Below are 19876 nucleotides of genomic sequence, written 5' to 3' on the forward strand. Positions count from 1 at the left end.
ATTTACGATGTTACGTCTCTTTTTATGTTGCCCCTGATGATACTCCCCTGGTTATGACTCACGACACGGCCTACATGAGATGATATGATACACGATCAATGGATGATAGTACCCTTCCCGAATATCTTGAATGCAGTCTGTTTTTCTTTCTATACTTCTCTAGTAAATGTTGTACCCGCATTATCGGTCCCAGTTGTAGCAGTGCAAGCCTTTTATCTGACATGTTTAAATGATTCAACATCTAGGATGACATTTGTATGAGGTAATATCGCCGACTTGAGGTTTCAATCCCTAGATAAGCAAGCATATAAGCCAGGGCAAGATGTTAGGCTACATATAAGCTCTGGAAGAATATATATATTTCATACTTCTATAGATATCATATCCACATAATCTCATGGCCCATCAATCGTAAGCTGAAGCATTATTATACAAACATAGCCCATCACTAGGTGTCGGGTGCCCGATACAAAATATATAACCATCCATACCCCCACCATCACCACCACGCTCAGGTATCAATTGTGCCATGCATTCCATTCACCCCACACGGAACCAGGGAAGAGAAGTCAAGTCAAGCCAGGTACCTATATAGAAGACAAGACGGGAACAATAGAAGTGGCAGAGAAAAAGAAGGAAGAAAATCCCCATCCAGATTCCATTGGCACCGGATTTGTATCTCCGACGTGTCTTGTCTTGTTCTGCATATGATATGATATCATATACCTGTCTTGCAGGGATAGCCCTACGGAGTAGGTCTGACTTGATATTGCTCGGTGGCCGGGCGGGAAGTGCTCTTCGAATCCCGTCGCTAGTAAGCATGCATGCCCATGACGGGGGGAGATGGACACTAGGTAAGGCGTGGTGAAGACATGTACGTGACGGAAGAAGTGAAAGCAGCTATATGATGGCCACCGCTTGAAGGTGTCCAGAAAAAAGAGGGAAGAGACATCAAGGAATTTCTCGAAAGGTAAGAAGTATGTATGGAGAAAGAAAAAATAGAACAGACACGTATGCATGAAATGTCAAGGACTTTTCTGGCTAAAGATATCCCGCGCCGATATATTTACATAGTCGATTTCTAGTAGGTACTGAAGAAGTAGGATGATGGACGGGATGCAGGATTAAATGGAAAAAACAGCCAGATTGAAGCGCCGGTGACGGCCCAGTGTATGCGATTGGGTATATCATAAGCCATAAGCCGCAGAAGCAGAAGCAGAAACAAAGGAAGGAAAGGATGATATCTGTCATGCAATCGTAATTTTGGCTAACGTCATTAATTGTGGAAGATAAAAGAGACTGGACCGATTGGAGTAGGTCTGGTCAGGCCACAAAGGCCCTTCGAGTCTCGGTGATCATAGCTCGTATGGCCTTGAGGGTCTCGCCCTCCGGGAACGCGGAATTAGGTGGAAGGTTCTGACTGGTCATGGAAATATCAACTGTGTCGTCTTCGTCTTCGTCGTCGTGTTTGTGCTTCTTGCCATCGCTGTCGTCGTCACTGTCGGGGGTCACCTTGATAGTGGAGCTGATGGACGACGAGTGGAAGCGGGAGCTGAGGGGCAGTTGATATTGGATGACTCCGGCGACGACAAGCTCAAATGGGTGCTGCAACACCCGCTCCCATCGCTCGGTGCCGCCCTTTTCCGTTGAATTCCCGGGTCGCGCGAGGCGAATCTGGCCTTTGGAGGTAGAAGGTTCGCGATGCCACGGCGACGCTTCGAATGTAAGAGTCGAGTCGAGTCGGAAGACGCGACCAATGAGCATGGTTTGGTGGTCGCCGGCCGGGTCAGACGGGATTGGATCAGTACCCTTGTCCACACCACCATTGGGTTTAGGACGTCCCAGCTGATCTAATAAGCCGTCGTATTCACAATCCAACCCGTCAGCGCAGCGTGCCGTATGTGTGATGTCAGCACGCTTTCTGCGTTCGGCCCGCCCCAATCTCGTGAGGTCGGGGGAATCGTCACGCCAAAACTGATCATTCCCAACATAACGGCTCTTGGCAAAGATGTTCACATCGATGTTGTCAACAACGACGGGAAACAGGTTGGGATTGATAGCTTGCACGTTGAGGTCAAGCATGAGCTCTTGTTCCGACGCGAGCACATTTTCAACGTCGACAACCTGGACGTCAAGTAGAGGCTTAGTGATCGCGACGATGAATGATGTCCCACCTCCCACTAGCAAGAGAAATAACAAGCTTATTAAAAAACAAGCTCCGTATCGGGAGACACAGCTGCGGTGCCGTTGTTGCATGTATTCAATCTGTCGCAGACTGGCGCTATTGGGACGTCTCCCACCACGGCTGCGCACCTGGCGCGGAGAGCCAACAAGTGGCGTCCTTTCATCGTCCGCGCCTTCGGCATCAAAATCATAGCCGTAGACCTCGCTCGCTTTCTTATAACTATTGATGGTACGGTAGTTCTGGTTGTTGCGAGATCCCCCCGGCCTGGCTTGTCGATAACCACTTCCAACAAAGTGCCGAGGAGATTTGTGCCCTTGTGATTGAGGAAATGGTGAGTCGGAATCAAAGAGAGAGGGATACATGTTTTGTCGCCCATGACGCCCGACATGGTGTCGAGGAGTATGCGAACCATTTCCTTCGATCCTTGGGTGAGACCGAGGAGCTTCGTCGGCATCTCCGTCAACACTGCTGGTATAGGTATTGTTCGTGAACTTCATGCTGCGCTTGCCCGTAACACTGTGGTTTCCTTCCCTGACGGCGCGACTACGGCCAGCCAGCTGATCCACCTGACTTGCCATGGACGTCGCACTTGGTGTTCGGGAATGATATCTGCTTTGGCGAACCGGGTACTGATCTGGAGGATTGGACTCGTAAACAAAGGTTTCGTCCGAATCGGAAACGTCGGCTTCATCAACAGCGCTGGCAACCTTGGCTTCGAAGATGTCCGCTTTGGAGGAGGCAGTGCCAGTCGTAAGCGCAGTCGGTTTGCGGGTGCGTCTTTTCTCTTTCTTGGGTCGAATGGTCTCGGTGCTAGGTTTCATCCGTAGGGTTCCGGGGTCTACCCTACCGGAGCTGCCCCGATCACCGGTGGTTACCCCCAATCCAACCTGAGGTATAGAACTGACAGTCTCGGTTTCGACGATCATGTTCCGAACAGAGCCATCGGCAGGTTTCGAACGGGAACCACCGCTCAACGAGGTAGTAGAGCGTTTCGGTAGAATGGTGTTGGATCCCTTCGCCGCGAACGACGGACGTCGACGATTCTCTTCCATTTGCTCTGAGCTTTTATTACCTCCGCTGTCGCTACCACTTTCGGTATGGATTCTCGAGGCTTTCGGAGTCGAGTCTTCGTCGATTTTTTCCAGCTTGGCATCTTCCGGGGCGGGCTGGAGAAGTATAGTATCGGTTGAGGGAGTAGAGTGATCGCTCGCTTCCTGGACGGTTTCAAGAGCCGAGCTTGATCCTCTATTTACGGAACGAGGCGCGCTCCTGTCTGACTTGGCGACGTATTCATCACCTGAAACCTGGGTCCGCTTGCTAGAGGTATTCGGCAGATGAGTTTCTTGCTCCGACCGCCGGGAACCGGCCCACAACGGCATATTGCTCTTGTCCGGGCTAAGCGCATCGGAGGACGGTTCGACATTTGTGGGAGGGCTGAGGACGAGAGGTTTGTTAGGCTGGGAGGGGAGTTTTCCCGGGCCAGGGTTCGGACTTGTTGTAGCAGATCGGTCTGGACTGCGCTCAAGCGGTCGCTTTCGCGATCGGGAGGAAACACGCGAAGTCGATGTAGAGGTTGAATTGCGAGGGCGCTGGGAGGAAGTGGAAGGTGAGGGTTCGCGGGAGGATATTGTGGAGTTCGTGGTGGAAGGAGGCCCAGAGACGCCTGGTGCAGTAGCATGCGAGGGTTTAGGTAGCTGCGACATGAAGGGAACCTGAGACTTGAGGGTCGAACGTGGCAGTTCCCTCATGTCAGTTTCGCTGGCGGATCTTCGGGTAAGAGATGGAGGCACATCATCTTGGGCAGCTTTGGGTCCACCGGCTGTCCCGTCAGGGCAGGGCGACCTCTCGGATTCCACAGCCATGGTCTCTGTCGAGTCAGGTAATTGCTGACAGGCGCATGAAGTCAGGGGAATCCGAGAGGACCAGGCCGCAAAACAAGCAAGAACAAGAAAATAAAATAATCAGACAAGGAAAACAAATCGGAAGGCGGGAAGAAACGAGAAAGGGCTCGGACGGCGACGATAGGCAAACGGAATCAAGAAAAAACAACCCAAAGGGCTATTTTAGCCTCTTAGCCTCAAAGTCAGCCAACGAGCAAAGACACCGACGCGTTGGATGACAATAATGTGAGCTGATGTCGCACAGCACATTACATGGGAAAATGATTTGCCAGGCGAATTGTCGACGGCCACATGCCGATGGGGTGTAAATGCCGAAGGGCCAATTCCAAAGGGGCTTAATCACGGCCACGGTCGTTCAAGGAGCAAATCACCCGATAGTACTCCGTAGTGGAATGGGGGCTCAGGTTACGGAAGGCAAAGCGAGGCCAGCAACGCAGCGAACGATGCGAATGCAGCACCACACATAACTTGACCAGAAGACGGTGAGATGGTGGAATGTCTAGAACAAACCCGGCCCCGTTAGCTCGCGGCAACCACTTGTCGATCCGAGGAGGATCCGGCGGGAGACTGCTTCAGGGCTCGAGGATCGGGGGGCCTCAACAGCAGTCCGGTCAGTCAACAGGTCTCGTGTACTCGTAACCGTCTGTTGGGGATGGATCGCAGGCTCTAGTGCTCAGGGGAGGGGAAGATCGAGGTCCAATGAAGCGAGCCCACGTCAAACAATGAGGGCGGGCAGTATCCGGGGAGAGGGACGCCCACCAGCAGTTGCGGTGGGGGAGGAGAGGATTCCTGTAGGTGTCGGCGCACGACCGTTGCGGCGTTGACCGCTGTAAGCTCAGTCAGCCTCGTCAGGGATGTTGAGCAGCGACGACAATTAGAAGACAATAGTGAAGTTCGGTGCAGATAGAGAAGAAGAAACGAAAGGTCAAGCAGCATGAAGAGGAGCAGGAGGAACCGAGTTCTGGACCTTGATTGACTTGCAATGTTCCGAGCCGTTGGCTGTCGAATTACACGAGGTGACCGCGGTACGGTATTACTGCCCGCCAGATTCAAGTCTAACCTGGTAAGATTGGTCACAAATACAGCCTCCCGCCATCATGATGACTTCATGAGGCTTGAGCATAAGCAGGTTATAAAGCAATACAAGGATATATTAAGCGATCCTAGCTATAGCAGATCCAACTTCCAAGGAATAGTCTTCATCGATCCAAGGGCGGCTTTATATGATTGGTCAAGACCTATGTACTCCAATACCTGTTTATCTACCACAAGATGAGATTAACCAGAGTCACCCAACGCCAACAGCTTCTAGCCGGCAACTTCAAACATAGTACTTTCATGGGGAATAACCAAGACAGGCAAAAGCAACAGCCAAAAACAAAAGAAATCGCCGAGCCCTTAAACGATATTGTACACCCGCTTCGCGATCAGGAACGACGCGAAGGCGAAGATAACCAAGCCACCCGTAACTGGAAGGAGTCAGCGATCGGTTCAATGCATAATTTGAAGGAGGACATGTTCCATACTCGAGTAAAACCAAGTCAAGCTATCCACGTCCTGACCGGGGACCTTCACGTTCATCCCCCACATACCGCAGATGATGTTGAGGGGAAGCACGATAGTTCCAAGCACGGTCAGCTTGCCCAACACATCTGCAGTTTGCTCTTGTCGTTCGTTCATGTGGATGTTGATCTGCGCTAAGTAATTGCTATGCGCGCGTGACAGAAGCCTACAGCAGAAGACGCATTAGTCAGAGTCCAAGCGGCAGAGGCAAGGGGTCCGAGAAGCACTGGCGCCCAATACTTACGTTTCGTAGTAAGTTAAACTGCTGGTCATGGTCATGATGTGGTCTTGGATGTCGCCCAGATACAGGCCGATCTCCGACTTGGGCGCCACCTCCCAGTGCTCGTTGCATCTTTTGGCGAAGCCCTTGACGACGTCCGCCTTGTTACTCAAAAGTCGATACAACCCCATAACCTTCTTGCGGCATACACCAACACGCCGCAGCATCTCGCCGGGGCCTGGTATCATCTCTTCCTGCTCCTCTTTCGGACTTGAACTCACTGGGCTCTGGGCAGAATGCATACGCATAATCATTTCGTCAATATCATCGACTTCGTCTTCGATCGACTGTATGAGAGGCCCGAACACGTCGGTGATGTCATCAATGAGTGCATAGGAAATCCAGTCAGAGCTCAGAATCAAGTAGTCCATCAGCTGGCGGATGCGACGGCGGACGTTGGCCGGGTGAGGTGTCTGTGAGAAGTGGAAGGACAGGATGCCCTCGCGGAAGACGACAACGTACATGTTCACCGGCTCCAGGTAGTTTTCGCTGTTTGGGTCCTGCTCAAAAGTACGATAATTCAAAAAGTAGTAGTTTCGAAATAGCTCAACCTTCTCACGCGCCTCCTGCATCATGATATCCTCAGCTGTTAAAGCATGGATACCAAAAGCTTTGGAGATCACCCGCATCTCGGCATCAGTGGGGCACAGGACATCTAGCCAGAACGTGGGTCTAGGTCCATATCGCTTTGGTTTTGGGGCGGTTTGAGTGTGCTCTCTGGGAAATTCACTCGTGGCACGTCCCTCCGATACAGCTTCGCTAATAACAGAAGTACGAAGGTGCGTTCTAGCTTCTGATTGGTGATTTGAATCGTGATTGTTGGGATGTGAATCCGTCCTGGTACTCGGGCTAGGGTTCGCAGTACGGGTACTTGGCGTTGGGTGGTCGCTATGTCGATGTTCCTCTGAATCCGAGTCTTCTCCGTCGGAGGAATCCTCGAGCTCTGGTGGATCGGGAATGAAGAGTTCGCGAAAGCTACCTCCCGGCTGAACCAGCTCTGGAATCGTCTGTGCATGAATAGTGCTTTGAAATTCTTCATTGAAGTAGGTGAAGCGATACGGGGCTTCATCCTCTTCACGTCGCCAGGCTCGGAACTGCGGGCGAAGACGGCCCTCAATCAGCATGGGCTCGCTGATCTTCTTCGTACGGAACACTCCTGTCCGTTCTTCCTTCTCTTCGCGGCTCCAATCCTCCAAGACGGACAAGTCCGGCCACTCTTTAGCACGACGCCTGCGTCGTCCATCTCCGCGCGATAACGCGGGTGCGCATTCCTCCGCTACCTCCGAGGCATCTTCTTGCGGGAAGCAGACGTCCTCTTCTGCTGGTACAGTCCGACGTCGGAGAAGTGTTTCCTGCGGTGTACGATGCGGCGATACAGCGGTGGACCCAGGCGTACTTCTAGACCGTTGGCCGTTACCGTCTACATCAATCACCATATCGCGCGGATGGGACGTAGCGAATCGATCATCCGGGGATCTGCCAATGCCGAAGTCAAACTCCGCCCCGGTCATTACGGCATCGTTGTAACCCATCTCCGGGCCCAGCTTGGGCGTCGACGGCATTGACGGGGGGTTGTTGATGTCATGGCTTGGAGCTTCGCGCGGCGAGCATCGAGAGGAATCCGACCGAGCCGATTTGCGACGCTGATGGAAATTGAATGGGCTCGACACGGAATCCGTTCCATAGCCCGGAGACTTCGGCATACGGCCAGATGGTGGCTTCATCAACGGTGTTCGGTCGTCCACCTCTTCTTGATCGCTATCCATTGCAAGCATACTTTTCCCGCGAGATTGGAACGGACGAGACTCGAAGTCACGAAAGGAAGTCGATATTGAACCAGGTCGGAATGACAGCCGGCTATCTCTCCGCGGCCTCATCAACGGTTGTTTTCTATTCGTCCCCAAGCCCGGAAGTCAGTTGAGATTGTCTCGTTGAATAAAATGCCATAATGACTGGATGCGCTCATACCGATGGTCCAACAAAGCTTCGCTCTCCAGACTCGTATTGCTTAAATTTCCCCCGGACTTGTAAAATGGCGTGGAACCTCGAGGTCTGGCCTCATTGACCGACATCGCGTCTAAAGTCTCAGACTCGGGGATGGTAGGTGGGGCATCGGGCTGCGAGTCTTCTGGAGCTAGGAAAGACGGCCTCCGATTTCGACGCTTCCTGTTATTGCGATTTTTCTTGCGCTTGTGCTTCTTAGTACTACCATTGGCATCCTGTCCCGTGTGCGCTGATGGTAGGTTGTCCATCGCTGACGGTGTGGAAGATCGGCCTTCCCCTGAGGAAAACTTGTTCGGGAAAGGTGAGTTTTGATGTGACGTAGATTGCGGACGAGACATCGTGAGCCGCTCAGCCTTGCCGACTAGGCCAGGCCAGGATGGTCAGTTGTTTATCAAACGCGATTGGTTAGGAGTGCGCCAGCTCAAGGCTCCAAAAATGAACAATGCGAGCGGCTGATATAGGTACCAGTGGGTACGGAGATGATAAGGGATAACAGAGTTAGAGATGCAGTTGAGATTTGACTAGTGAGCGTGGCTTGAGCATCATCAGCGACAGCTCAGCAGGGCCTCGGGCGAGAAGAAGCAATTCCAATGGTGGTGACGCCCTGTCGCAGGACGCTGTGGAACATCGGAGATGCAGCGCACGGAAATGGCTTCATGAATAAATGTTAGGAACCAAAACCGACACGAATTCCAATGGTCCAACAGGAATAGATAACAGCGCAATGGCGCATTAGGCAAAGCTAGTCCAAGTTCTCGGCCTTGAAAGTTGGAAGACCAAGATCGGCGTAGAGTGCGTAGTGAGGAGCTATCCAGGTCACGTGGCTGGACCGGAACTTTTGCCTGACGTCATTCATTCGGTAATCACATGTGGTTACTGTTCCAGAGCATGGGTCTATCTTACTACTCGTTACCTAGTTCCAAGTGACGAGTATCTGTAGGGCTGAGCTATTGTAGGAAGCGAGCAAGGCCATGCCGAAAAGCAATGAGTGTATATATATGCCTGTATAGTCCACATCAAACCTGACTATATCTTCGCTTGCTTGAAGACAAACAGATTCCTCCCACTCTCAGTCGAAACCCAGCCTCGCTTGCCGACTTGCTCGGTGTCACTGCAGAGCTGCTGGAGCGTATACGCATCCTCGACATTTGCGACAAATCGAGCTCCATCTCCAGATCCATCATGTAGACGACCCACAACAAACCCCATAGCCGGGGAACCGTCGCGGCCGAATTGGACTGTATACGTCTGTACAACTTTGGTTAGAACACGCGTAACCCTTGCTGATCGCGACATAGTATAGAGTATCATGAAGAGACATACCTCGATAACGCCGCCCCCTTCAGCGTGCTCTTCAATAATGGGATGATCGTCGTTCAGATGCGACGGGAGCGGGTTCCACCCTGGATAGCTTGAGTCCAGCCGCGGCTGAGTCGAAAGGATGACTGTATGGTGGTATGAGAGGACGCCTCCGTTAGTGAGGACCAGACCGTGCTGTGCCTTGGAGGCAGTTTGCTTGCGGGCACGCAGTTGGCGGGTGATCTCTGCTATGGCCTGGGCAGATGGGCGGTCAGCCAAAATATGGGTTGACGGAAGGGGGGAATTGTGGGAGGGTAGCATACATGCATAGAGTAGTTATTGCCTGCCCCGCCAAAGGACGTGAGGCCACCAAGGACGGTTATCGGTTTTCCGCCGTGGAGGGGAAGGCCCAGGTGGTGGGCTGCGAGTTTGGGGACGATGGGGAAGCATCTGTGCCTTTGTTAGCGCTTCACATACTACTTCAGTGTCTGTTTGAAGGCATACGAGTAAAAGTCAAAGAGATCGATGTCTTTTGTTTGCAGCTCGGTCGCCTTAAGGGCTGCATCGAGGGATTCAGAGAGACTGCGGCTGGCGTGGAAGTATGGCCGTTCCCAGACTGCGCTAATTAGTGCTATCCACCACTCATTCTGATCTAAGGAGGGACATACACCGGCTAGCATCACTCGTTCCGGCGCCCCCCAATGGATATATCCATTTGGTCTCTGGAATCCCTAGTTCACGGGCGAAGCTTGTTGTTGTGATGATACAGGCGGCAGCCAAATTCACAGTGTTGAATGCGTTCATGAGAAGGGGATCTGACACATGTTAGAGGTATTGATAGCAGGCACACAGGTACTGACATGGCGAGCAGATCATGCGGTTGCGTTTCGTCACTGTCCCGATTGACTCGGCCGTCTCCGGTTCCTGACCATAGGACCAGGAGAAAGGTAGCTTGGCAGCGACTTGGGCGAAGTCTGCATATAGATCTGCTGACTCTTTGTGATTCTCTGCTAGTTTCTGCTTCATATGCGCCCGAAAAGCTGCCTCGTAGAGAGGATATACTTGGATCGGTGCCCCGAGGAAATGCCGGCTTCCCAGATCTATCAATGTAAGCTTTAGCCAAACTTGTGGAAGTCTGAAGAATACCATCAGGTCGCTCTCGATCCCAGAATGAAGTGTGATCATCAAGTTTAGTCCAATGTGGAGGAGGGAAGTTCTTCGCCTTCTTGAAGGCCTCCACTGCTGGTGTTAGCACAGTCCTGCCGTATTACGGAGGGAACGAACATGAAGCCAGCGCCTCGGCACCAGTCACAACGGCCACCTTGCTCATCCTATGCGCAACTCGTCGCGCAGCTTCATCGAATAACTTTCCGGGAGAGTCACCACCATGATGACTCTCAATTGTATGTATGGCTTTCGGTAATCCCAGTCTTCGCACAAGCAGCCCGGGCGCGTCAGGATATGGCCAAGTCCAATTTGCAACGACCGAGACACTTTCAATGGCCGATTGTAGTTTTTGAGCCGCGTCTGGGGTGAGTGTTGTATCTTGGATGGCGGCGCCGATGGCCCGCAGCATCAGGGTCAACGGCTCGGCGGCATCATCTCGTCCTTTGGAGGCGCGATCGTTGATCTCGCCGATGCCGACTAGGATGGGGATTTCTGCTGAGCTTGACATGGTGAGTGGTAGGGTGTAGTGATGGGCAAGCCGCAAGATGAGAAGCCATGTGCTCGCCGGCTTATTTATCCCGCTGCTTGCCGAGGAACCGTCCCTTAACGATGATCCCCATGGGACGAAGTGGATGCTCTATCTCGGTTCTCGGGAACGCATGCGGGGAACCTGCAACCTGATGTATAGCAGACTGCAGTAAGGTAAACACTTTAAAACAAATATTTATCGCTATACAGCTGGTATTTGACTTTGGTTATTCCCAGTACTTTTCCAGCTTCCGCACAAAATGGCTTCTCAAAGTATGTCACGGCAAGACCTTTCCACCTGAAGTACGAAGATAGGGGCTAACATCTGCAGAACAAATCAGCACCAATGTTACCGAGCTCCTGGGTGTCAAACATCCAGTTCTCCTAGCTGGCATGTTCAATGTTGCGTCTCCAAAGCTTGCGGCGGCCGTGACCAACGGCGGAGGCCTTGGGGTAATCGGAGGAGTCGCGTATACTCCAGAACTGCTCCGCGAAGCCCTCAAAGAGCTGAAGAGCTACCTGATAGACAAGAGCGCCCCGTTCGGAGTTGACCTTCTTATCCCCAAGGTTGGTGGCAGCGCCCGGAAGACCAAGTACGTCTCACCCCCCAGACAGTGGACTAATCGCTAACTCATCAGCTATGACTACTCCCACGGCAAGCTCGGCGAGCTCATTGAGATCATCATTGAAAGCGGCGCGAAACTGTTCGTCTGCGCCGTCGGCATTCCGCCCAAGTGGGCCGTCGACCGGCTTCACCAAGGTGGCGTCCTCTACATGAACATGATCGGACATCCTAAGCATGCCCTTAGAGCCGTTGAAGTCGGAGCAGACCTTATTTGCGCACAGGGAGGCGAGGGAGGTGGCCATACCGGCGACATTCCCACCGTTGTTCTGATCCCCGCTGTGGCTGAACTCCTCCGAGACAAGATCAGTCCATTCACACATCGTCAGGTAGCGTTAGTAGCAGCAGGGGGGATGTATAATGGTCAGTCCCTGGCGGCAGCAATCATGTTAGGCGCCGGCGCAGTGTGGGTTGGAACGCGCTTTATCCTCTCGGAGGAGACTGGCGCATCGAGTGTCCACCAGCAGGCACTGCAGGAGGCAGGGTTCGACGACATCATCCGTACGACGATCTTCAGCGGTCGCCCGCTGAACACCCAGGCCACGCCGTATATCAAGCGCTGGGAGAACGAGCGCAAGCAGGAGTTGCAGGACTTGCAGGGCAGGGGTATCATCCCGTTGGCGCATGATATGGACACCAAGAAGGATGACGATGAGGTCCTGGACAATGCACATCCGATGCTCATGGGCAAAGTTGCGGGACTGGTGCGTGAGAGGCTTCCTGCTGGGAAAATTGTGGAGAGCATGGTCGAAGAGGCGGCAGCGTTGTTGGAGGCTGGCGCTAGGAGTGTTTCGAAGGCTAAGCTGTAGTGCCTACCGTGACTGCTCAATACCTTTGACATTATTCTCATCAAGAGTACTACCTTTACCTTCTCTCTTAGGGCTCAGAAATACTTAATCATGATTGAGACCATCATTGCTGTGTGTTTGTGCAAAATAAAAGCTAAACCCAATTGGGCCGAGGCGAAAGCCATGATGCCTTAAAGCTCAGGTTGCAGTTTTCTCTCCACATTGACTTCGAGATGTTGACCTCACGCACTTTCAACTCTCCGTCTTTCCCATCTACTCATCAAGATGGACTACCTTACATTCCCATCTTCAGAGACCCCATTTCTAGAGAGTTATCTCCCAAAGGACAAAGCCAACAATGACCTGCCTTTCACAACCCTCACATTCGCAACCTCCCTGGACTCCTCTCTAGCACTCTCCCCAGGAACCCGCACCATTCTATCAGGACCTCAGTCAAAGGCAATGACGCACTATCTGCGCTCTCGCCATGACGCAATTCTCATCGGCGTCGGGACAGCTGTTGCAGATAACCCCGGGCTGAATTGCCGGATTCAAGGCGTGGGAGGCTACGGAGGGGAAGGTTTACAGGGCCAGCCGCGGCCTATTGTGCTTGACCCGTCGGCGAGGTGGGAGATCAACGATGGATCCAAGATCCTCCAGCTTGCGAAGGAAGGTCGCGGAAAAGTCCCGTGGATCATCACGGCTTCTGGGGTGTCTATCTCCGAGGACAAAAAGAGTCTTTTGGAAAGCCACGGCGGGAAGTTCATTTCTCTCGATATCATCGAGGGTAAAGGATTTGATTGGGCTGAGCTGCTACGATGCCTGAAGAGTGAGGGTCTCGAAAGTGTCATGATCGAAGGGGGCGGGTCGGTTATCAACTCCCTACTTGAGCCGCAATTTCAGTATCTCGTTGATTCGGTCATCGTTACGATTGCTCCTACATGGCTCGGCCAAGGAGGTGTGGTCGTTTCTCCGAAACGGAGATTTGATGGGAGTGGCAATGCGATGGCGGCGTCTCGCCTGAAGGATGTGAAGTGGCATCCGTTTGGGGAGGATGTCGTCCTTTGCGGAAGAATTGGGCAATGACTGCATTGTCTATCAAAACGGCAAATGTATATGGTTTATATGCGTGCAATAGGGGTCATGCCCTGAGGGATCCTCAAGCAGGCACTCCCAGCCCGGCAAGAACCCTCCGGGGTCCGATTTGTTTCCACCGATTCATCTCCTCCTCGCTCGTCAACCACACGGAGCCTAGCATCCCTGGGGTATTCGCAGCAACGCCTTCGAAATCAGCACTCCGCCTAGGAATAACCATGATCCACTCTTTGACCAAGGCGACATTATGAGGGATATAGTCGCTGTCCTCAAGATTCCCCCCAAGAGACTCCTTAGCCTCAGCAAGCAAATCCCTGTATATCTCAAAAAGTCTATTCTGGCCTTCCGGACTCCTAAGCTCAATGTCATGAAGATACCGCAGGAAGTACTTGTACGGCACGGCCTTGCTCTCACTTTGCTCATCCGGGAATAATTTCGGCGGCCGCGGCAATACCTGCAAATGCTTGTGCTGCCTGCTAGCACCGCCTCTCGGCCCACAGTTGTAAATGACAACCTGCGGCGACGCATCGAGCGAGGTTAGAACCGTACAAGCAGCGGCCAAATCATCCAAGTCCAGCGGCTCCCACTGCCGCCGATACGAGTCGCTCGTCAGTAGCAGTAATTGCGGCCGGAACATGCAGAACTTGTTCACCACAAGCAAGTGCGTCCCGTGGATATTTGCGAGGAGCGTGGCCGGGTCATCGTTCCCAATGTCGCTTCCTGGCCCGAAGCACTCTGGTTTCTTCGCGTTCGGGTCTTCATGCCCGCTGACAGGGTCCCCATTCTGCGGTTTCTTCGAGAGTGAAGTACTTATGTGGAACTCGAACTACGTTTCGTCAGTAATGGCTACAAGTTTTCCTCTGGCTTATGCTCACAGCAAACCCGTCATCGTCGAACTTGGTTGTTGTGCGCGGGGCATAATAGATGCTCTTCCTGGCGACTAGGTCATCGAATGCCGATAATACTGCGTCGTAGCTGATTGAAGGTGCCATTTTACTCATAATGTCTCGCCGCAAGAGCCCCATGCACGTTGAAGGATTGGCGTTGAACATTCGCATCCCATCACCGGGAAAGTACATAGCTCGGATAGACTTGTAAATTTTCTCCCGCGACTTGTAAAGTGCCAAGACTTGGAATAATAATAAGTCATGCAACTTATTACCCCTATATTTAATATAATAATCAATCGAGAATTAATTGCAATTCCAGATGTTTCATACATACCTGTTAATCTCTATTTGTTTTATTTCTGTCTTTGTGTCTCGTCGCCTGTATCTTGTTTATTTTAACGCCTAATGAACCGGATGACTTTCTTAGCGCGACCGAGTGAATCGGATGACTTTTTGACAAAAATGGCCTAAAGGAGTTTAGCGCCGCGTTTTGGCTAGTAATCGTAGACCCACAAAAAAGCTCGTTGGCCAATAGAACGCCGCCACGGCCAACGTCACCTCCTTCACCACCAAGGCCTTTACCCCTGAGATCTCTCAACATTCACAAAGACCGCTACAATCTCCGCTCTGAATAGCTTCAATTTGGCCGTGTTAGGAAGGAACTGGCAGGCGTACGAGGCCTCTGCGGGCGCGCGGCGCGCGCGCAAAGTTATTCGTTTCAGATAATTACCCCTTTTTGAATTGACCAATGAGATTCCTGCATTCTATTGACGTAAATATAACTTTTAGACGTTCGGAATAGCTTCAGAATGCTCAGTTTAGTTAGGATTATGAAGAATCGATTTTGTTAAACAAGGGTACTATTCTGTTTGGCCGAGGTCGAGCCTCGGAGAACAATTTTACTAGTAAATTACTAGGCAAGTTGTGTGACGGGGCCGAAACAGGGCTCTGTCAGAAAGTCATCTCGTTCACTCGGTCGCGCTAAGAAAGTCATCCGGTTCATTAGGCGTTTATTTTAATAAATTGTGGGGAAGACAGATTTAACTTGGTCTGTGCTTTGGAAGATATTCTAGTTTCTTAGTATTAGATCCACAGCTAACCACATTCCCATTACTCTTAAAACCTCCCATCCCTACAACAAACTCCCGGTTAATCCACTAGTCCCAAAGGTTACAAATCATATCTTATTCCTATTCTCCTGTAGTACCTCTATTCCAGTACCCAAACAACTGATTAGCGTCCTCGGGAGAACACGAAATCCGCAACTCCAGGCAAGAAAGAGTTGAGATGCTGAAGGTGTCTACTTATTCATCTATTTCCATCTCTCTCTCACCCTCTCGTTTTTACCCCTCCTCCTTCCTCTGCAGTCTTCTCCTGTTTCCCGGTTATCATGTGGAAGCCAGTTCCTCTCCCCTACAAGAGTGACTCCCTCCCTCTACCTGCTATTCCTACCGCTGCCGAAATCCGGGCATGCACCAATGTTTTATGGGATGGAGCCCACAGAATCGTTGCGTTGAATGAGGACGTTGTCGTCAAGTATGATGGCGGCCTAGATGCCACGGAAGGCCAGAACCTGATCTACCTTGAACGATACGCTCCTAAAGTGCCAGCCCCCCGACTCTACGCAATGTTTGAGGAAGACGGCAAGACCTACCTGATACTACAGCGCATCCCGGGAGTCCCACTTGACTCTATTTGGAAATCCTTGACCGTCTCCGAAAAAAACGGCATTACTGCCAAACTCATCCCGGTGTTTGATGCTATGCGGGAGGCTGCGTGTCCCTGGCCGGACTTTTATGGTGGCTTGGATGGCGGTCGAGTCCATCACTGGTTGTTCTACAGTCAGAAAAAAAAGGACTTCAAGTTCCTGGGCCCATACTATGGCGAGGATGCCTTTGTTGCTGGCATGTTGCAGAACTTCAGAGTTTCCACTGAGCGTTGTGAGCGGCCGGACTTCAAGGCCCGCTTTTATGAGAAGTACCTTCCTCAAGTGCTTCGGGGGCACCGGCCTACATTGACGCATTCGGATTTCCACCAGAAGAATATTTTAGTTATAGAGAATCCTTGCCCAGACAACCAAGGAGAGCGATCATTTGAGGTTGTGCTTATAGATTGGGAAGATGCGGGCTGGTATCCTGATTTTTGGGAATTCTTCATGGCGTCTGACCGGAATGTTTTCTCCTTTTGTGATGAGGACTGGTTCTGGCATATGCAACAGTTTCTTGAAGTATGGCCTGCTGAGCTGGGTGTGATGCGTTTGTTCGAGAAGGATATGCGTGGTCACTAAGTGCTTTTAGACACTCTTGCATGCTTGTGGATCGCAGCAGCTCTCTGACGATATACATTTTGATCTGGGGTGTAGGCTGATTGAGGGTTTGGTGCCAAATCCCTCAAGTCATGCCCGTGTCTAGAAACTGAACACTTGTCCTCCATATGGGACAAAGGGGGGAGAAAACCCACATTCCATTCGTATTGACAAGAGTGAATCCCATTAGCTGGTTTTATATACACACAATCAAGCCTCCAGAGTTGAACTCACCCACACCACCATCGTAGGCCCCAACCTCCACCTCCATCGGCCAAAGCCAAACCTACAGCTTCGACCCAACCCACTCAGGCCTCCTCTTCTCCTTAAACGCCTCCAACCCCCTCCGAATATTCTCGCCTCTTAAAAGCTTCGCCCCATAAAGCTCCGCCGTATTCCGACTCCCCTGCTCCACAGACCCCGTCTCCCACGCCTCGCGCAGTCCATGCCTCGACACAATGACCGCGTCCGGACTAACATCGGCAACCTTATTCGCGAGCTCAATCGCATCCTGCAGGACGCTCCCCGGCGATTCAGAAATATAGTTGACGAGCCGCAAGGCCTTCGCTTCGGCCGCGCTTATCCGCCGTCCCGTCAGCGCGAGCTCCGTCCCAACCTGCATCCCCACCGTGCGGATTATGCGTGATAGTCCGCCGGCGCCGGCGTACAGGCCGCGTTGGACTTCGGGGAGGGCGAATTGGGCGCTTGGCGAGGCGATTACCATGTCACTATAGACAGCCATTAACCCTCTATCCAAACTAACCTAAGAGAGAAAGAGACGATAGAGGGAATGCAAGCATACCAATTCAAACAAATCTCAAACCCCCCACCAAGCGCAAACCCATTGACCGCCGCAATAACAGGCTTCTTGCCGCGCCGCTGACTTATCCCGCCGAACCCGTTCGGCATGGGCAGGCGCTCACCTGCACCATTTTCTGTCTTCGTGGTCGCACCGTCACTCGCATTCTTGAAATCAAGCTGCTCGAGCAGATCCGCGCCCGCGGAGAACGCCTTGTCGCCGGCGCCTGTGATGATGCCGACGCGCAGCGAGGGCTCCTCGTCGAACCAGTTCCAGATCGCGTAGCCGTCTTTGTGGCCCTGTGTTGGGATGGCGTTCATGCGGGACTCGCGGGTTATTGTTACGAGGAGGATGTGCGGGGTGGGGAAGGTGAGGGTGTAGATTTGGGAGGTTGGTGGTGGGGTTTGGAAGGGGGGCATGTTGAGGGATTTGGGAGGTAGTCTATGCTGCAGATGGGATATGAGTATGGTGAGGAATTGTAGACGTTAAATTGGAGTTTTGGATATTTGATGGATGGGGATGGCAGGGGTGGAGTCCGAGGCTTGGAGCTTCCCCGCAGGAGAACCGAGGCTCAAGAGTCAAGTGCAACTGCTCCAACAACAAATTGAGGCTTGACTTCGAGCTCACAGGCCGTGCGGAGAAAATAGAATTCGACAAGGATGCGACAAGGAACAGCATGAAAAAAAAATAAACAAAAAACAGTGTCCCGCAAAAAGATATAAACGGTAAGTGCATGTTCAAACTATTGAGCAAAAATGTGGACACGCCGGGAATCGAACCCGGGACCTCTCCAATGCGAATGGAGCGTTATACCCCTAAACCACACGCCCATTGTGTAACACGTGACAGATTCCATCAATACACTATGTATCAAACATGGCTGTGAGCTTTACTTGGTCCACACATCTCGATCCAATGTCAACTTGACTGACTACTCCGTACAAGGTCCTAAGAAAAATAAATGTGCTTGAAGAAAGTAAATAGAATTATTATGTACATACGTACAGCCGTAACTTCATAAGGTCTGATCTAAAGTAAAGCCATAGGAGAATCATCAAGGCCGTAAGAATGGGAACCGCAGTCCCATCATGAATCATGAAAAACAAAGCAAAAAAGAATACAAAAGCAATCCAATTGATATCCCGTATCCCATTGACGCCATGCCGATTTTCCAGCCGAAAAGACAAAGCAAATAGAGCAGAAAGAAGAATGCAGAATCCAAAGTCGCCGTCCGAGCTGGGATAAACAGAGCACGTAACCTAGTGTGACGCCTAGATCACATTACTCATGCTCATATTCATGCTCGACGGCGCGATACTATGCACCGAGCGACTGGCGTCAATGGACATGCGGTCGCCGCTAGTCATCCTGTTGAGGCGTTTATCCTTGCCCGGTCGTGCAACAAGGACCTGAGCAGGACAGACGACGACTTCGTCTTCGCCCTCGCCGGCGTCATTGCCCTTCTTCACGACGAGAGGGAACAGCACGACGCGGACGACGGCATTTTGAGCCTGCAGCTCATCATTGGATGTAGTCTCGCCGCTGCGCTCGTTCATGAGGGCTGCATTGAAGAACACCTGGCGGGCGAGGTCGCCGTTCGTATCGTATTCAGGCTGCAACGGAGGCAGCATGATGTATTCTGCGAGCTGGGTGCGCATTTCCAGCGAGAGGTTAACTGCCACGCGGAGGACTTTGCGCAGGGACTCGAGGAGTTGGGATTCGACGTGGGTGGGTGGGGGGAGGAGGCGGGAGAGCACGTCGAAGATTTCGAGCGCGACGGCTTCGGTGTCGCTGTCGCGCTGCTTGGTGAAGGTTTGTCGGCGGGAGAGGAGGGTGAGAGTTGTTGCGCGCCAGCGGTGGATTGCGTTGCGTGGGCCGACTTCGATGAGCTGCTTTTCCAGCGATTTGAGTTTCTGGCGTTGCTCGCGGTCCATGCCGAAGAGATAGCGAGTGAAGACGAATTCCCAGATCATGGTCATGACGACGGACATGAAGATGTCGCGGCGGCGGACGCGGTCGGCGAGGTAGGTGTCGGTGTCTGACCCGTCGAGAACAGCATTGTCGAACCGGTCGGCGATCTTCTCGTCTTTGACGTCGATGAGCTTGCGGCAGCGACGGTGGTCGGAATGCTTCGAGAAGCGCAGGACCCACTGCTGCACATGGCCGCAGAGTTTCTGACATGCAGCCTCAAAGTAGTCCTCGCCGCGGAAAGCGATGACGTTGTCGTTCATCTGGGCGGAGATTTGCTGTTGGAGTTCCTTGACTTTGTCGCGTGCACTCTCCAGCTCCTCGCGCAGTCGACGTAGTTCGGCATTCTTCTGTTTCAACGCGGTTTCGATCTCTGATTTTATGCGCTCATGCAGATCAATGGACAGGCGTTCATTTTGCGATCGCAGCTGCTCAACCTCGCGCGCCGAGGTCTGTTGCACTGTTTGTAGTTCCTGTGTATG

At 52.1% G+C, this 19876-nt stretch overlaps 8 protein-coding genes across 8 annotated transcripts; 3 read left to right on the top strand and 5 right to left on the bottom strand.

Moving 5' to 3' along the window:
* Positions 1-1323: 1323 nt before the first annotated feature.
* Positions 1324-4047, bottom strand: DSM5745_02615 (putative phospholipid metabolism enzyme regulator; the record flags this gene model as incomplete). Its single annotated transcript, XM_026744631.1, has 1 exon — positions 1324-4047. One exon carries the CDS (start codon positions 4045-4047, stop codon positions 1324-1326), a length of 2724 nt encoding a protein of 907 aa, XP_026607794.1.
* A 1437-nt stretch (positions 4048-5484) lies between these two features.
* DSM5745_02616 (magnesium transporter CorA family protein) lies at positions 5485-7695 on the bottom strand (the record flags this gene model as incomplete). Its single annotated transcript, XM_026744632.1, has 3 exons — positions 5485-5555; positions 5679-5815; positions 5894-7695. The coding sequence occupies 3 exons, from the start codon at positions 7693-7695 to the stop codon at positions 5485-5487; spliced, it is 2010 nt and encodes a 669-aa protein (XP_026607795.1).
* A 1264-nt stretch (positions 7696-8959) lies between these two features.
* Positions 8960-10907, bottom strand: DSM5745_02617 (uncharacterized protein; the record flags this gene model as incomplete). Its single annotated transcript, XM_026744633.1, has 8 exons — positions 8960-9181; positions 9257-9487; positions 9556-9682; positions 9737-9848; positions 9901-10047; positions 10093-10332; positions 10379-10471; positions 10517-10907. 8 exons carry the CDS (start codon positions 10905-10907, stop codon positions 8960-8962), a joined length of 1563 nt encoding a protein of 520 aa, XP_026607796.1.
* A 280-nt stretch (positions 10908-11187) lies between these two features.
* On the top strand, positions 11188-12358 carry DSM5745_02618 (NAD(P)H-dependent flavin oxidoreductase; the record flags this gene model as incomplete). Its single annotated transcript, XM_026744634.1, has 3 exons — positions 11188-11200; positions 11259-11520; positions 11566-12358. The coding sequence occupies 3 exons, from the start codon at positions 11188-11190 to the stop codon at positions 12356-12358; spliced, it is 1068 nt and encodes a 355-aa protein (XP_026607797.1).
* Positions 12359-12622: 264 nt separating this feature from the next.
* DSM5745_02619 (RibD family protein) lies at positions 12623-13423 on the top strand (the record flags this gene model as incomplete). Its single annotated transcript, XM_026744635.1, has 1 exon — positions 12623-13423. One exon carries the CDS (start codon positions 12623-12625, stop codon positions 13421-13423), a length of 801 nt encoding a protein of 266 aa, XP_026607798.1.
* Positions 13424-13496: 73 nt separating this feature from the next.
* DSM5745_02620 (putative phosphorylase) lies at positions 13497-14424 on the bottom strand (the record flags this gene model as incomplete). Its single annotated transcript, XM_026744636.1, has 2 exons — positions 13497-14258; positions 14308-14424. The coding sequence occupies 2 exons, from the start codon at positions 14422-14424 to the stop codon at positions 13497-13499; spliced, it is 879 nt and encodes a 292-aa protein (XP_026607799.1).
* Positions 14425-15712: 1288 nt separating this feature from the next.
* DSM5745_02621 (uncharacterized protein) lies at positions 15713-16609 on the top strand (the record flags this gene model as incomplete). The annotated part of the gene is made up of 1 exon (XM_026744637.1): positions 15713-16609. One exon carries the CDS (start codon positions 15713-15715, stop codon positions 16607-16609), a length of 897 nt encoding a protein of 298 aa, XP_026607800.1.
* Positions 16610-16913: 304 nt separating this feature from the next.
* Positions 16914-17845, bottom strand: DSM5745_02622 (enoyl-CoA hydratase/isomerase family protein; the record flags this gene model as incomplete). Its single annotated transcript, XM_026744638.1, has 2 exons — positions 16914-17355; positions 17430-17845. The coding sequence occupies 2 exons, from the start codon at positions 17843-17845 to the stop codon at positions 16914-16916; spliced, it is 858 nt and encodes a 285-aa protein (XP_026607801.1).
* Between the last annotated feature and the right edge of the window lie 2031 nt (positions 17846-19876).

This window comes from Aspergillus mulundensis, assembly GCF_003369625.1.
Source record: "Aspergillus mulundensis strain DSM 5745 chromosome Unknown scaffold_1, whole genome shotgun sequence".
Taxonomy (NCBI): domain Eukaryota; kingdom Fungi; phylum Ascomycota; class Eurotiomycetes; order Eurotiales; family Aspergillaceae; genus Aspergillus; species Aspergillus mulundensis.